This window comes from Hyperolius riggenbachi, chromosome 5 (genome assembly GCF_040937935.1).
Source record: "Hyperolius riggenbachi isolate aHypRig1 chromosome 5, aHypRig1.pri, whole genome shotgun sequence".
In the NCBI taxonomy this organism is placed as follows: Eukaryota; Metazoa; Chordata; class Amphibia; order Anura; family Hyperoliidae; genus Hyperolius; species Hyperolius riggenbachi.
The window spans coordinates 376,847,948-376,865,320 of record NC_090650.1 but is presented as its reverse complement, the minus strand read 5'-3'; the positions used below and the strand labels follow the sequence as shown (position 1 = coordinate 376,865,320).

Sequence of the window (17,373 nt, the reverse complement as noted above, 5' to 3'; positions counted from 1 at the left end):
ATGGCCTATTTTAGCCTTGGCCTAAATCCGGCCATGATTGTGGGGCCCCATAAAAGTTTTGCTGAGGGGGCCCATGAATGTTAGTTATGCCACTGACTTCAGACTGGTGTCTGTCAAAGGCAAGAAAAATGTGTCTAACTTTTAGTTATAACTAGTGACGGACAGGTAGATGCAAATAACTTTGAGTTGCTGCAAATTTATGCAGCTTGAAAATGAACCATTCGAATTTTACCTCAGCAGGATTGGATTGGTTCATTTTCAATCTGCATACATTTGCTTAAAAATTGCATAAATTGGCATCAACTCAAAGTTATTTGCATCTACTTGACCATCACTAGTTATCACAAGGTAAAATGCAATGAAGATGCTATGGAAAAGTTCTCTAAGCCACACAGATTATGTCAACCCGTTAAACAAATCTACTACATTTAATTGCATTGCAATGGCCAAAAATGACATGCTGCGGAGGCTGTCCCTAAATTGGCCTTGAAGATTGCAGCACTGTACAATCTTGTCCAAAACTGCAGCCTGCAGCTGACTGTGAGCCTATTGCAAAGGAATAACTACAGCTGTCAATAGGGAACTTGATATGGGGGAATTTTCACACAACAGACCCTGTGACCCACAGACCACAACAAAAATCCTGACAGAGGTTCTAACCCTTCCTCATTCTGCTTCAGGCCCCTTTTACACTAGCAGGCTAAACCTGCATTGCATTACCCTATTTTTCCATTAAGGGTCGCAAAAGCAATGACAATCTGTGGAGACTTTCCCACTTATTACAGTCCCTTGCGGTGAAGTATCCGAGCCAAAGCAAGGGCAACAGCACATTACTGCAAGCACCGCGCTTAATGCACGGTGCTTGGTTTAATGTAAATCCATGTGTGAATAATGGAGCGCAGTGCGTCTTGGCATGCATGCGCAAACCGACGGGAATTCCAGTGACATACTTCCTGTCCAGCGGGGTGCGTCACTGACGGGGCAATCCATATGACCCTTCCGCAGGGTCATATGTTTGTCAATTTTTGTGTTGCGGTGACATGCGGCAGAAGCATAGCATCTCCAACACAACCCAAAAAACAAGTGTAAAATCGGACTCTATGGCCTAGTGCACACCAAAAACCGCTAGCAGATCCGCAAAATGCTGGCAGATTTTGAAACGCTTTTTCTTCTTTTTCTGTAGCGTTTCAGCTAGCATTTTGCGGTTTTGTGAAGCGTTTTTGGTGTAGTAGATTTCATATATTGTTACAGTAAAGCTGTTACTGAACAGCTACTGTACCAAAAAACGCCTAGCAAACCGCTCTGAAGTGCCATTTTTCAGAGTGGTTTGCGTTTTTCCTATACTTAACATTGAGGCAGAAACGCCTCCGCAATCCAAAATCTGCAGTAGCCCGGGAGTATGCGTTTCTGCAAAACGCCTCCCGCTCTGGTGTGCACCAGCCCATTGAAGTACATTACCCAAGCGTATCCGCAGCCGCAAGCGGATCGCAAAACGCAGCCGAACCGCTCTGGTGTGCACTAGGCCAAACAAAGCAAAATAAATCTGTGTAGTTGTTTTCCTGTTGCTTAGGTCCAATCATACTCTCGATCTGCCATTATTATAATAATAAAGTATTATGAAAATCAAATTTTGTCTAGAGCATGAAATACAGCATAAAACTATTAGGAAAAAAAAAAGAGTTATCACTGGTTTCCAACTGGAAGGGCAAACAGTTTCCATCTGCACTCAGGAGCAACCTGACAAGCTTCTGCTGTATCCAGGGAGAAACAGAGAAATGACAAATGATCAATCAGCTTCAGGTAAGCGGAACCAAGCCTTCCAGTGACATTATACCTGCCTTTTTATGTTTTTGATTTGTTTAGCACAGAAAAAAAAATAATCAAAAAACATAAAAAGACTGATATAATGTCACTGAAAGGCTTGGTTCCACTTCACTGAAGCTTGCAGGACAATGTTATCTGCAATTGTGAGTTCCATACCACTTTAATACGGATTCTTGCCTTTCCTCTGATGGTTGGCATATTACAGCATGGTCTACTAAACACTCATTCTATAATGAAATGGAAATAATGTCCTGGTAATGAACTGTGGAAATCCAGGTAGCCAAGGCCGGATTTATAGGGGTTTTTTTGCCCCTCGGCAAACTTTCTTGTGGCTCAGCTTCCTAGTGCAGTACCCCCCTCCTAATCCTTTTGCAGACCACTCTTCCATGTCTAACCTTCATGTTACTGGCATAACAATAGGAGATGTAGCCCCTGCACCTGTGGGGGGGGGGGGAGACTCAGGGCCATTTGGGGGGCAGGAGGGATTGCAGCATGAGGGGAAAGCGTGGCCACACATGAGGGGGGACAGTCCCCCCCCCCCCCCCCTTTCACCTCAGGATCTCTCCTCAGCGCTCCAGAATCAATCATCAGTTGCAGAAGGCGGCGGGCAGGAACACATACCTCCATCCACGCGCCGGAGGTTCCAATCTCTAAGTGTCTGACACTACTTCCCGTTTAAACAGGAAGTAGCGTGAGGCACTTAGAGATGGACCTTCGCAGGGAATGGAGGTATGTGTTCTTACCCGCCACCTGCTCCCACTGATGATTGATGTTGGAGGGGAGCGCAGAGGAAAGAGCCCGAGGTGAGGGAGGGGGGAACTGTCCCCCCTCCCCACTGATGTTTGGCCACGCTTTCCCCTCATGCTGCGACCCCTCCAGCCCCCCAAAACGGCCCTGAGTGGGCCCATCCGAATTTTTGCAGGGGGGGCCGGATTTCTAGTTACGCCCCTGTACAGCAGCCCCTGAACAGCAGCAGCTCTTTATGTCCATATGTTGCTCCCTATTTGCAACTTCCATAGTTCTTTTGCAGCCTCTTCTTCCATATGCAGCAATTCCTTTTCCATGTCCAGCCGCCCCTTTGCCAGCTACCGCCCAAGGCCTGGGCATTTGTGGCCTTTCCAGAAATCAGGCCCTGCAGGAAGCTCTAGTGAATTGAATAATGTAATAATGGGATGATGTTTGCTGGTTTACAGATATTGAATGGCATTTCTCTGTGATTGCAGGTCAGTCTGTTTTTCCCTGTGGTATACTGTCTCTGCAGCCTCTTCCTCACCATTGTGCCACTCTATGGTGACACCATCAACTCGCTGATCGGCATTGGAATCGCACTCTCTGGAATCCCAGCCTACTTCTTAGGGGTTTACTTACCAGTTGCAAAGAGACCAAAACTCCTTTCTAGCCTGTGTGGTGAGTAGACTATAGAATGTGTTTTTTTACAACTATGTTTCTTTATCAAACTAACATAAGAAATCTTTTTGCGCTATGCAACTTATTTTCTTAATTAAGAGCAAACCTGAACCGAAAATAATTAATTGTATGTGTAGCACTTATGGTAAATAGAACTTTCCTAGAGTCTCGTATTCTCAATTTCCATTTAAGTTCTGAATTGCTAAGACTGAACTCCAAAGCAGCCATGTCAATGTGAAGTAAAATCTGCTTCATTCAGCTGCAAAACAAAAACATATTTTTTCAGGCTATAAGACACTCCTGGCCATAAGAGGCACTTGGGTTTAGCGGACAAAAATCAGGGGAAAAAATATACTAAACCTGGTGCAGGGGCATCTTGTGGACCTTCTCCCACCAAGCTTTCTAAGCTACACTGCCCAGCTACAATAAGCTTTGATGCCCCATAAGCTACACTAACCCCTGCTTCCCCACTAGCTACACTAACTACCCTAAACTAACCCCTGCTGCCCCACTAGCTACACTAACTACCCTATTTTAACCCTTGCTGCCCGATTAGCTACACTAACTACCTCACATTAAATCTTGCTGCCCCACTAACAACACTAACTATCCTACACTTACCCCTGTTGTTCCATTAGCTTCACTAACTACGCAAACTAACCCCTGCTGCCCCACTAGCTACACTAACTACCCTACACTATGATAGATTATAGCGAGTTGTAAAGTTTGCAGAGCACAGGGACAGCAAAAGCAGGTAAGTCAGCAAATTTACAACCCTGCTATTTTGGATCCAAAATAACAATATGTGGGGAGATAACCTACAGGGGACAGGATGATAATAAAAGACTTCAGAACAACAAGCACAAGTGGGGGCTCTCACCTAATCCTCTGTCCATCTCCCACTCCTCTGTCCATCTCCTCCTTGCTCCAACTCCTCCATCCGCCACCTCCATCTTCTCCTGGTGATTCCTTCTTGCATCGTTGAGTGACAGCCCCTGTGCATCGCTATATGTGACCTCGGCCCCTATGCGCTGCGATACCTGACTTGGGTTCACACATGGTTGTGCACAGGCGCTTACAGTCGCCATGCGTAGGTCACTCATGGGGACACACAGGTGATGTCACTTAGCAATGAAAGAAGGCACGGAGGATGGAGACCACCAGCTGGAGATGGAGGAGGGGACAGAAGGAGGACTTGGATCACCAGCTGAGCACGGATTGACCACGCTACTGGATAGGTAATTGCTTGTGGGGACACACCTGGCACATCTTTGGACCATAAGACACACTGATTCCTCCCCCACCGGCGCCGAAAAGTGCATCTTATGGTCCGAAAAATATGGTAATATCCTTTTGAACATTTCTGGCCTGTCCTGTTAGCAGTGTTTGCTCAACCAAATAGTGTTTTAACTTTTTTTTATTTTTCAGGAGGACACTGCTAATTCAACTGTAGCTAAAAGCACTGTTTTATTAACGCTTGCAAGAAAAAATACATAAATAAAAAGAGACCTCCACCAAATTATTGGTAGGGCTAGTGTAATAGATAGCGGAGATGCCGCCGCAGCGGTGAGCGGCATGGTGGCTGTCTCCGCGTCTCAGCCGGCGGCCTCCGCCGTGCAATTACATGGTGGAGTTTTGCCTGGTCCTTCAGTTGCACATAGACTGAGGGCTACGCGCGCGCGCCAGGCGACAGGACCTTTATGCGAATTGAAGGGGAGTCAGCTCATCGGCCGGTCAGCTGACTCCAGCAGTGCTCCTGATTGGCTGAGTGACTGGGGCGGCGCTGTGGGGCGCTCTCTGTATATATAGGACCTGCCTGTCAGTAGCTCCTCGGCTGCTGTTGCAAATGCTACGTGTTAGCACTCAGACCTTAGTCAGATCCCAAAGTGTGCTAGAACCAGCAGGAGCTGGGGATCCACACTTAGTCAGATTCTGTTGATAGCTAAAGTACTAGTTGAATTGTATTATTTGTTATGACCTTCTGCTAGCCTTGACTACTCTTCTGCCTACTGATTCTGTGCTTCTGCCTATCTGATCCTGTTGCCGACTCAGCCTGAACACTACTTTGATTTAGCTTTCTGTCTTTGTACCGTATCTGTCCGTTTGTTGCCGAATCTGCTTGTCTGACTCCCCTGCCCTCACCAGTGAGCCTAGTCCCTGGTGAGGGATTCTCTGTACAGCTTAATCACCTGCTCCTCAGGTGACCAGTAGCTGCAGTACAGTCTGAATCACCTGCTCCTCAGGTGACCAGTAGCTACAGTACAGTCTGAATCACCTGCTCCTCAGGTGACCAGTAGCTGCAGTACAGTCTTAATCACCTGCTCCTCAGGTGACCAGTAGCTGCAGTACAGTCTTAGTCACCTGCTCCTCAGGTGATTAGGAGCTGCAGTACAGTGTTGATCTCCTGCCCCTCAGGTGACCACCGGCTGCAGTGCAGTCTTAATCACCCACTTCACGGGTGATCAGTATACGTTGTCTTACTGTGCACCACCCGCTCCTCGGGTGAACTGATTACTAGTTCATCTGCATCTCTCCGGCTTGCTGGAATGCTGATCCCTGTGTTCTATAGCGATATCTCCCTCTACTAGCTCCTCTGGGAAGTTGGTATCTCTATCTGTATTACTGTTGCACCAAACACCTATCTTTACATCTGGTTGTCCTGTGTCTCGCTATACTCGCATTATTGGTGATTCTGCAGATCACTACATAATCAGGTATAGCATCTGTATTATTAGTGATACTGCAGATCACCAATGATCAGAAAATCTGTTCTTGCTGACACCAATCGTTACAGCTAGTACTATAGGTACCCAAGCTTATTATTGACTTATATCAGTTTAGGTGTCCTTGAAAGCTCTAGTTCTAAATGCATTGAGAGAGGATGAAAGGGAGAATCTAACAGGTCACTAATGGTAACAACAACTGTCTGTTTGTCTTATTCTAGTGACCAGGCTATTTTCCACAAATTAGGCCACTGCAGCTTTAAGGGTTCGCTGCAGGGGCGTACAACTCATCACACAATTGATCCCCCTCCCCTTTTCTGTGCACCAACAGAGCTATCTGTTGGTGGGGTCTGATCCCCACCGGCATGTTTATATATTTTTTGATGTATTTATTTATGTTTATTTTTAAAATAAAAAGCACTATTTTTTTTTTTGTGATCAGCCAATCATCGTGATCAGCTGTCATAGGCATCAGCCTATGACAGCCGATCACCCATGAGCCTGCCAGGGGGACAGCCGTGTGACACGGTTGTCCCCGGTACAGCGCTGCCTTAGATCGCAGAGCTGTAAGAAGTAAATAGACGCCGTCTAACAGTTTCCTAGTGGCGACCGCCACTTCGTCATTCAAACATCTCCTGCAAAACGCCCCCAGGACTGCACGCCGATCGGCATTAAGCAGTCCTGGGTCTGCCGCCGTGTCCACGCCAATTGGTGTGGAGCGGTCATGAAAAGGTTAAATAGCAAAACTGCGGTAGGATAATTAATATTATTAAAGAGGTGCCTGTGCCAGTACAGTCCCGCCTGCACAGTAGCACGTAGCTGCTTGTGCACATGCAGGTGCTGGTGTACTGTGGCCATGGTAACATGTCCGTCAAGCTCTTGTTGAATCTGTTCCAGGGGGATCTATGCATTTAGGAAGGCCAGGAGGACATGGAAAACCCCAGGAGGATCCAGAGGCTTTCCTCTATGTAGGTAAGTATGTGGGGGTTTTTTTGTGCAGGTTTCACTTTGGGTGCACTTTAAATTAAAGTTTGTAACACTGGGACATTTGTTTCTTTTAATTGATAATTAAGTTGAAGAGCATATTCCATGTAATTAATGCAATAAAAGTTAAATAATTACTTCCTATTTGTAAAAGTGCTTAATCTTGTCCAATTTTTTGAACTTACCTGATAAGTATCATTCTAAATAGATTTTGAATAAATCCATATGCATTTTGAATGAATTGTATGAACCAGTTATTTATTGCTGTCAGCAGAGGCTAGTTTTAATGGTATATGTAAAATACTGATTAGTGCTAGCTCTTCAGCAATTCATCTTCTAGTTGGCAAACTGTCTGCAAGGTCTATGAGGAATGGATGTGAGTGCCCTCTAGTGGTTGTGTGCAGCAATACTTAAAGTGTACCATAGACAGGGGGCTTGATTCACAAAACGGTGCTAACTGTTAACACGCTGTGAAAAGTTTAACTCCATCCGCACGGATCGCTCCCACGCCGCCGTCCTTACAGGGTACATTTTTCTCTGTTTTCCACCTGTCCCATGCACGAGTTCAGGTCCACTTTAAAGCAAACCTGAAGTGAAGAAAAACGGATGATATAATGAATTGTATTTGTAGTACAGATAATTGTTAGAACGTTAGTAGCAAAGAAAAGAGTCTCATAGTTTTTTTATTTTCAGTTATATAGCTTTTTTTTTTAACAGTGCATCGTATTATCACAGTTGTTGCATAAAACAAAAAGATAAATAATGGCCCTTTGAACTTTCTTGCAGTAAAACCTTATCATACGTCTTTCACTGTTTCTTAGCTATTTAAGTGCTTCAGAAAATAGGACCAGTGAGTCAAATTGCTCAGACACACTCTTTTGCATAGATAACAAATTACGTTTTTTTAACTCTTCCTGCTCTGGAAAACAATATGAGACTCTTTTCTTTGCTACTAATGTTCCATTTTTTAGCTGTACTACACATACAATTCTTTATTTCATAAGTTTATTTTCGCTTGAAGTTTGCTTTAATTACATTTTATTGCCTTACTTAAAGGTACCCTGAGTAGTTGATCAAAATGAAATTGGTACTTACCTGGGGCTTCCTCCAGCCCACTGTAGGCTGCTAGGTCCCCCAGCGTCCTCCTAGCTCCCTCTCCCGGTCCTGCTGGTGGCTCCGTTACCGGCAGCTTTAGGGATGAAGGCTGCCAGTACTCTTCCTGGACGAGGATGCTCCGCGTCATCACGCCGGCTGCTACGCATCATCATGCAAGCCGGCATGACAGTCCTGCAAATGCGCTTTTCTAACTCTGAACTGATACACCGTCTGGCGTGATGACGCGTACCGGCCTGCGTGATGATGCATGGCGTTCTTCCCTGTCCAGTAACTGTACTGCCGACCTTCAGCCCTAAAGTCGCTGGTAATGGAGCCGCCAGCAGGACCCGGGGAGGAGCCAAGAGGATGCCAGGGAACGGACGCCTACGGTGGGCTGGAGGAAGCCCCAGGTAAGTACCGATTTCATTTGTATTAACTGTTCAGGATCCCTTTAATGACTGTCGTCAGGCTATGTAAAATGACAGACAACCTTATGTGGAATCATTTTTATGGTTCTCACAGTCCTACGTTGTTTAGTTTGAGTAGTGTGTTAGTGAAATTAATTTTATTTAAAGACAAATGTTATTGAAGTGAAATTAAATTTTAATGTTCTTTTCAGTATCAATAACAAAGTACATGCAAATCCTATGCAACTGCTGCCTGACAGATCTGGATGAAGAGGAAAAGGATCTATAAGATACTCGTCTGTCTCAACGCACCTCTGGATGAAGATCTGCACTGTTCCATGCACTGATGATTAGTACTGTATATAATGTTTTTTCAATTAGCACAGATTTTACTTTTTTGTAAGACTTGCAGTAACTCAGGTTATACCTGGCTTGGTTTTTGGATTTAGTGATACATAAAAATACCTTCATTTACAGAAATCTCTATAGTAATGTCATTGAAGCTGGCCATAAGAGTGGCAATCATGCACTGCAACACTGCAGTTCGATCGATTGAAATCTATTAAAAATGAATGTGCTGTGTGTGGTAGAAATTCCTCTCTGATCAGATTCAGATCAGTGAGGGATCATTGGTTTGCTGCATTGGATGGCAATCTATTTTTGTGTGACCACATTTGCGGTGTGATATGGCCAGAGAGCTGCCTCTTAGATCATTTAGTGATCTGTGACAAATTTAAGAGTTTAAGATTCACTAAGCTTCTCTGCGTAAGTTTGGTATTACAGACCTTTAAAGTGACAAAACATAAGTTAAAGTGTACCATTTAGCTGTGAAGGGTTGGACTGGGCCACCAGAGGGATGGGGAAACCTCTGGTGGGCCTTTCTGTGGGCATCTCTGGTCAGCCCTTCTGTAGGCACAGAATTTAAATTCCATATGACATCCAACTTCCAAGACTGTGAAGGAGTCTATTGTTATGCCTCTTCCCTCCAGTGTTCGTGTCCAGCGCCTGATTGGCCTGCGCACAATGATGTTGCAGCAGCAGGTGCAACTCTATGTAACTGTGCCCACCCATGGTGCCATGCTGGGGTTGATGGGCAAACTGTCTGCAGCCACTGCATTCCTACTGAGTGCCCCATGTGCTTATGTCACTGCGTGATGACGTCAGTTGCAGTTTGAGTGTCTACCATCTATAAGAAGAGCTGAGCCTCTGCCACAAGGGTGGTGATCTTTGGAGAGAGTGGAGAGAGAGCAAGGATGCGCCAGCCTGGATGCTACAGCCAGGCCCAGGGATTGGAGGGTGGAACTGGATCAATTCAGTCAAGAAGACAGAAGGAAGCACACAGAGAGTGTGACTGTCTGCTAGAGGAGAGCGACTGTTTCTGCATGCTGGTCAAGTTAGCAACTAGCAAGAAGCTAGCAGGAGGTTGGGAATGGGGTCATTGGGGTGATTAAAATTGAGATGCAGAAAGCAGGCTGAAAAAGAAATGTGGTATAAGAGAAGTCAGGGGCGACTTAAAGGGAAGGTCCGAGGTGTATAAAAAGCAAAAATCAACTTACCTCGGGCTTCATCCAGCCCCTTGCAGCCTTCCTGTGCCCTCACTGCAGCTCCACTCCGTGCCAGTGGCCGGGGTCCCCTCTGGTGCAAAAGGCCTACTTGCACTCCAGCGTGCGGCTCACGTAGCTGCGCTGACATCATCCGGACTGTACTGCGCAGGCACAGTAGTTCTGCGCCTGCCCAGTACAGTCCGGATGACGTCAGTGTGACTCCATGAGTCGCACGCTGGAGCGCAAGTAGATGCAGACCTGATGAGGTCGGCATCTGCAGCAGAGGAGACCAGGAGCCACCGGAGCTGCGGTGAGGGCACAGGATGACTGCCGGGGGGCAGGTAAGTAGATTGTTATGCTCCTCGGACCTTCCTTTTAAGCTGGGACTATTAAGTTGGAATATTATAATCAACAAAGTGCAAGTTTCCATTTCAGCTGTATAACTTGTATAAGTGCAATTTTGTGCATAAGAGGCATATTACCATGATAGAGGATCAGCAAAGAGAGTGATGGTGGGCGCAGCAGGAAACTTTCTGTGGTATTATGGTAACATGTCTCACAAAATTGCACTTTTATACAATTGAAACAAAACAATGTGCACTTTGTTGATTGTAATAACAAATTCAACTTGGCAGTTCCAACTTGCCACTGTTGTCTCTTATACCATATTACATTATTCTTGAAACAGCCTGAGCAAGCTAATGAATTTGGAGGTAATACAACCTGCCAGTAATTGATGTGCTGCTGCCCATGTAGTGGCGACACAATATACATTTATACAGTATTTTTTGGGTCCAAAAATAGTACAGTTAAGTCCTCTTTATCCGGAACTCAGGCACCCAGAAGTCTCAACTAACCGACATGCCTGAGAGATGGACAATGGGGACTGTACTTTTGTTATGTGCAGAGGTTTTGTGCAGCAGAAGCAACTTACCGCCCAGTCCTCTGGGTGCCGTCTTTTACACTTCTGCAGCTTCCAGTGGCTTCCCTGTGTCCATGTACGGGCCCTGGCATGTTATGTGTGTGTTCTGTACAAACAGCGCAGGAAATTTGGGCCGCAGTCGGCGCCACCATAGGCTGTAATAGGAATTACGGCTATAGCAGCGCTTAGTGAGTAATTCGGGCACCATCAAAAGAAAGAACACAAATGACTACAGAAACAGTGTAATTGGGCCGCCAGCAACAGCTGGAAGCCAAATTACATCTTTCCCCCACTATCCATGGCGGCCTGGAGGGGAAATAGTAATTAAATCTCTCGGCGGCCATTTAATAGATACGCCATGATGTGACCTGCTTTGGGTCACATGACATGCCAGCCTTGCATTGTTATGTGACTGACTGTCGTCTGAGGAGCTCACAATTTAATCCTTACCATAGTCTAAGGGCCTAACATATTATTGTATATTTATGTAACACCTACATCTTCTGCAGTACTTTACAGACTACAAAAGTATACAAACTCCAAATCATGTGACCGAGGGACCCAAGCTGACACTTCACTGGTGGGCCCTCAGTGCCGCAGTCCGACCCTGTAGCTGCGTGTTGTATTGTTAACAAACATAGGGGTTGATGTACAATGCAGTGGTAACAATGCTGTGTTTGGAGAGTGACGTTATTAGTGCGGCCCGCTGTACTCGAGCACCGCTAGCATTGCTAATGCTATAGTAACGCTTGTTAGTACTGCGCATTACTGTGGCAATGCTCACGTTACTCAAGTACCGCGGACCGCGCTTATAGTGTAGCTCATGGTACACTGCTGGAGGTAGTAGCAGTAATATTGCAGTCACAGGTCGTAACTAGACTTAATAGGGCTCCCCTGCAAAAATGATAGCATGGGGCTCCCTTTGTCCCCGAACCCCATGGGATTGGGAGCCGGCAAACGGCAGCAGAGAGTGTTCTGCTATGAAGCAGCGTCTGGAAGCAGGAAAAACGTCATGCGGTTTTCTTGAGTGAATGGGGAGGTTTCTTTGCAAGTTGGCTGCACTTGTGGTTGGGGAAAGGGAGGAGGAGAGGCCCCCAAAGCCTCTGGCCCCCCCTGCTATGGCAGGGGTTGCAGGGGTGATTGTTACGCCCATGTTGCAATGTGCCGCTGCTTTGTGCATTAACCCCAATTGCCCTTATTCAATTCATTTTTTCTCTTGAATTTTCTCCTAGACAATTTTTCATTTTCTGTTTTAACCTGCTGAGCGGTCTGGACGAGCTCAGCTCGTCCAACACCGCCAGAGGCTGCCGCTCAGGCCCTGCTGGGCCGATTTCCACCAAATAAAAAGCAGCACACGCAGCCGGCACTTTGCCAGCCGCGTGTGCTGCCTGATCGCCGCTGCAGCGCGGCGATCCGCCGCGTGCAGCGGCGAAAGAGGGTCCCCCCAGCCGCCCGAGCCCAGCGTAGCCGGAACAAACAGTTCCGGCCAGCGCTAAGGGCTGGATCGGAGGCGGCTGACGTCAGGACGTCGGCTGACGTCCATGACGTCACTCCGCTCGTCACCATGGCGACGAGGGAAGCGAAACACGGGGGGCCGCTCATTGCGGCCTTCCGTGTTATTTCTTGCCGCCGGAGGCGATCGGAAGATCGCCTCCGGAGCGCCCTCTAGTGGGCTTTCATGCAGCCAACTTTCAGTTGGCTGCATGAAATAGTTTTTTTTTTATTTAAAAAAAACCCTCCCGCAGCCACTCTGGCGATTTAATCAGAACGCCAGGGTGGTTAAAGAGAATCTGTACTCTAAAATTCTTACAATAAAAAGCATACCATTCTATTCATTATGTTCTCCTGGGCCTCTTCTGTGCTGTTTCTGCCTCTCACTGCTGTGATCCTGGCTTGTAATTGCCAGTTTTAGGCAGTGTTTACAAACAAAAGACATGGCTTCTAACCAGCTTGTGATAGGCTGAGAGGAGCTCAGTCTGTGACTCACACAGAGCCTGCAGGGGGCGTGGAGAGGGTGTGTATAGCTTCTATCCTATAACAAGAAGAGCAGCACATTACTGCCTGAGTGCCTGAGCCCGACAAAGCCATCAGAGGAAAGATTAGATTATATAATAATGATAATAGAGCCACTGCGCAACTAGGAAAGGCTGCAGTAAGGTCCCATTCACACTAGAGCGTTTTGCCGCGATTTTGGCAAAACGCTCAAACGCTACCACTTTTTAAAAGCGCTAGCATAATGAAACCCTATGGGCCCGTTCTTACTTGGGCGATTTGCGCTAATCGCCGCAAATTGCCCAAAAATGGGCAAAAACGCGAAACGCAAACGTGTCGCCTGCACCATTTTCAGGCGATTTCCCGGGGATCGCGTTTCAGTGCTATAGAAGCTCTAAACGTGATCGCGGCAAAATCTCCGTAGTGATCAGTGATTTTTCCGCGTGAAATTGTGGAAAAATCACTCCTGCAAAACACCGAAGTGTGACAGACAGACCACATTAGAACATGTATAGGAACTTGTAGGATAGAAGAAATAAGACTGCAAATTTTGTTACAGAATCTCTTTAAATAACTTTTCAGCACTTTGCAGTTAAAAGGAACCAAAAAGTAGGTGAAAAGGTACTGCCAAAGTTATTTTGAGTATTTTCTTGCTTGCTGGTCGCTTAAAATGTATTCTATTGATAAGTAGTGTGAATACTTATTATAGTTAATTTCACATGGTTTTATTATCTTTTTCCTCCACACTCTGTGTATATTGTATTTTGTAAAGCACTTTGGCTTACCATGGCACTATATAAATAAGCTAATAATGTAACAGTGAGAAGATGACATTACTATGTGTGGGTAGATGTGAAATCGCCTTTACAGGTTACTTTTTCTAACAATATCATTTCCTTCAGTCCTACTAATTACTGAATGTGTTTTTATTTATTATTTTTTTAATATCAATATGAATAAAAAATGTGTGTGTATAGATATAGAATCATTTTAATTAAACTTTTGATTTGTAAAATGTTAATAAAATGTATAAATCATTTGAACTAAAATTATTCTATAAATAATTATAAATTGTGATTGATAAATAGTATTTCTGCAATGCATAGAGCATATCAATAAACAGTTTTGTTTTTATTTTTAAAAAATCATTATGCACTCTAATTTTCAGTGAATATGTGCACCTGGATTTTATGTAAGGCTACGTTTCCATTGTAAAATTGTGTGTGATTTTTCTGATTGGCAAAAATTTGCATGTAAATGTGCATTAGTCAAATTTACCAAAATCTGCCTAGTAACAGCTTAGTCATGACTGCTGACATCTTCCTGTAAGACTGCATTTAATGCGAATTCTTGCATGAACAACGCATACATTCGCATTACATTGTATGCAAATCGCTGACACTATGTGTAAAATGTCAGAAAAGATGAAGCAGGAATTTTTCACACGTACGAATGCAAACGAAAATTCGTATCGAATGGAAACGGCCACATTAACTACCATTTGTTGCAAATTTTCTATGCGAAAAATATTTAACAAAACACACAAGTGGAAACCTAGCCTAAGTGAGGTTTGTGATAGAGTGTGCCGATGGGTGGGGGCATGTGGCGGGGGGTTGGGTGAACTTTATTAAATTACCTAAGGGGTGCTTCTCCTCTGGCCATTGGAGCAGACATCTTCTCCATGGACTGACTGCAGCTGTACCGCACGCCGGGAGATGTAGTCTGTCGATTTGAGAGCATTTCTATTGGGGTTAGTGTGCTCAAACTCTGCTAGTAGAATAGCTGGAGGCTGGGGTGCGGCGGCATAGCTAGCATAGTTGCCCCAGTATAAGGGGTTTAGTATCCCCAGTATGGCTAGTGTAGTTACCCCAGTATAGCTAGTATAGTGTCTCAGTATAGCTAGTATAGTGCCCAGTATAGCTAGTATAGTGCCCAGTATGGCTAGTATAGTGTCCAGTATGGCTAGTATAGTGCCCAGTATAGCTAGTATAGTGCCCAGTATAGCAAGTATAGGGCCCAGTATGGCTAGTATAGTGTCCAGTATGGCCAGTATAGTGCCCAGTATAGCTAGTATAGTGCCCAGTATAGCTAGTATAGTGCCCAGTATGGTTAGTATAGTGCCCAGTATAGCTAGTATAGTGCCCAGTATAGCTAGTATAGTGCCCATAGTGCCCAGTATAGCTAGTATAGTGCCCAATATAGCTAGTATAGTGCCCAGTATGGCTAGTATAGTGCCCAGTATAGCTAGTATAGTGCCCAGTATAGCTAGTATAGTGCCCAGTATAGCTAGTATAGTGCCCAGTATGGCTAGTAGAGTGCCTATAGTGCCCAGTATAACTAGTAGAGTGCCCAGTATAGCTAGTATAGTGCCCAGTATAGCTAGTATAGTGGCCAGTATGGGTAGGGAGTGCCCCAGTATGGGTAGGTAGTGCCCCAGTATAGCTGACCCACCCCCCGCGCTGCCGCCGCTGCTGTTACCTCACCTGGCGTCCGCTTCCTTATATTCCCTTCTCCTGCGTGCTATTTGGATTCACAGCAGCGCGCCCCACGGCTGCTGTGATTAGGCAGAACAGGAGAGCGGGTTTCTTGTAGCGGCGATGTGTATCGCCGTTACCAGAGGAACCGCTCTCCTGCTTCTGCCTCAGCGGGGGAGCGGGGGGGGGAGGCTAGAGGACAGACCCGCGGCCCAACTGCAAAGGACCAGCAGTGGCCCGCGAACCGGTGGTTGGGGACCCCTGCTTTAAAGCACATCTGAAATGAGAGGGATACAGAGGCTGACATACAATATATTTCTTTTTAAAAATGTAAATTAAACATTGTAAATTGCCTGGCTGTTCTGCTGATTCTCTAATACTTTTAGCCATAGACCCTGAACAAGCATGCAGATGTTTCTGACAAGAATCAGACAGGAGTAGCTGCATGCTTGTATCTTTATTGAAAGAGTCTAGCGCAGTGGTCCTCAAACTAAGGCCCGCGGCCGAATGTGGCCCCCAGAGGCTTTTTCACTGGCCCCCCCAAACACAAAAAGTATAACTTATAGACCTTTAAATATTGGGCCCCACATATAGAATAGCAGTGCTGGCACCACCCATCCACATACCACAAGCAGTCATTTGCTGGTTTCCAATCCAATTCTGCATCAGGTGACACTGCTGTCCAATTGGATGGCAGGTTGTCACCTGGGTATGCTTCACTGTCTGGTGCACAAAGATGTTCTTCACACGACTGAATGGCTGCTGCTGGGAGCTCTCCTTTGGGCATGACTGGAAGGGAATCAATACCTAGATTCAATGTAATGTTTTTCAACACCATTCTATGTGTGTTCCAGCCCCCCAGCAGTCTGAAGTATGTTGACCCGGCCCTTGACCGAAAAAGTTTGGGGACCCCTGGTCTAGTGCATCAAATCTTCAGCAATCCTTTCACTTTGTATAGTTATGAAACACTGATGCGTAAAACACTGGCAGGTGCTGCTGTCACACATTGCATTGCATGATGGGTAACCACAGATTTACTGTACCGTTGTTGTCAACCTTCTTATAAGAATAAATGCAACTTTTGCTTGAAAGGCATAAGGAAAAACACATGTGTTTAAAGGACCACTACCGTGAATAAAAATTAAGGTACATGTAAACATATACAAATAAAAAGTACATTTGTTATAGAGTAAAATATAATATAAATTACTTTTCTAATATGTTGCTGTGACTTACAGGAGGAAGAAGAAATCTGACAGAGCCAACAGGTTTTGGATCAGCTCACCTCCTCATGGGAAGTTCTCAATGCTTTCTGTATTTTCAAAAGCACTTAGTGAAAGTCAGTTGCTCTGTCCAACTGCCATAAAGTGTACAATGGGCAGGGAGGATGGCAAGCCTATTTGTATAAATCCTTTTCAGGGAGTGTCTTAAAGAATAAAGGCCATGCTAAGAATGCCCCATGAGGAGATGGACTAGTCTCAATCTGTAAGATTTCTACTACCTACTGCAAGTGACAGCAACATATCATAAAATTAATTTATGGTTCATTTTACTCTGTATGAAACTTACTTCTAATTTGTATGTGTTTACATATATTTTAAATGTTACACTTTTTCGCAATAGTGGTCCTTTAAAGGGCTAGGCTAAGCAAGCCATAAATAGTAATAAGTAGTAAACATGGGTTTGCCCAGTATCTGCTCTCCATGGTTCTGGATCTGTGATCTGTGCTTTTTATTGAATTAGAATAGGAAAAAACATGTATTATTTTCTTCATACACGAAAGTAAAACAGTATCCTCTCTCAGTTCTACAAAACTGACCCAAGAATGTGCTGGGGTGTTCTGGCAGAACCTGCATGCCTTTCCAAAAAAATAAAAAAAAGATAGGCAACACCAAGAGTCCCTTATAGTTTAGTCATTTAGGTGCTGGCCAGTGACATAGCTAAGGAGCTGTGGGCCCCGATGCAGGTTTTTGCATTGCCCCCCCCCCCAGCACTCTATAA

At 45.2% G+C, this 17,373-nt stretch overlaps 1 protein-coding gene across 2 annotated transcripts in view; it reads left to right on the top strand.

The window, feature by feature from the left end:
• The window catches only part of LOC137519027 (Y+L amino acid transporter 2-like), a 57,267-nt gene extending 47,182 nt beyond the window's left edge, over window positions 1–10,085 (top strand). For both annotated transcript variants that reach the window (XM_068237615.1, XM_068237614.1), the window contains 2 exons: window positions 3,048–3,231; window positions 8,653–10,085. In XM_068237615.1, coding sequence (XP_068093716.1) covers window positions 3,048–3,231; window positions 8,653–8,729 — 261 coding nt within the window. In that variant the 3' untranslated portion in view covers window positions 8,730–10,085. The remainder of the gene's footprint in view (window positions 1–3,047; window positions 3,232–8,652) is intronic.
• Window positions 10,086–17,373: the final 7,288 nt, after the last annotated feature.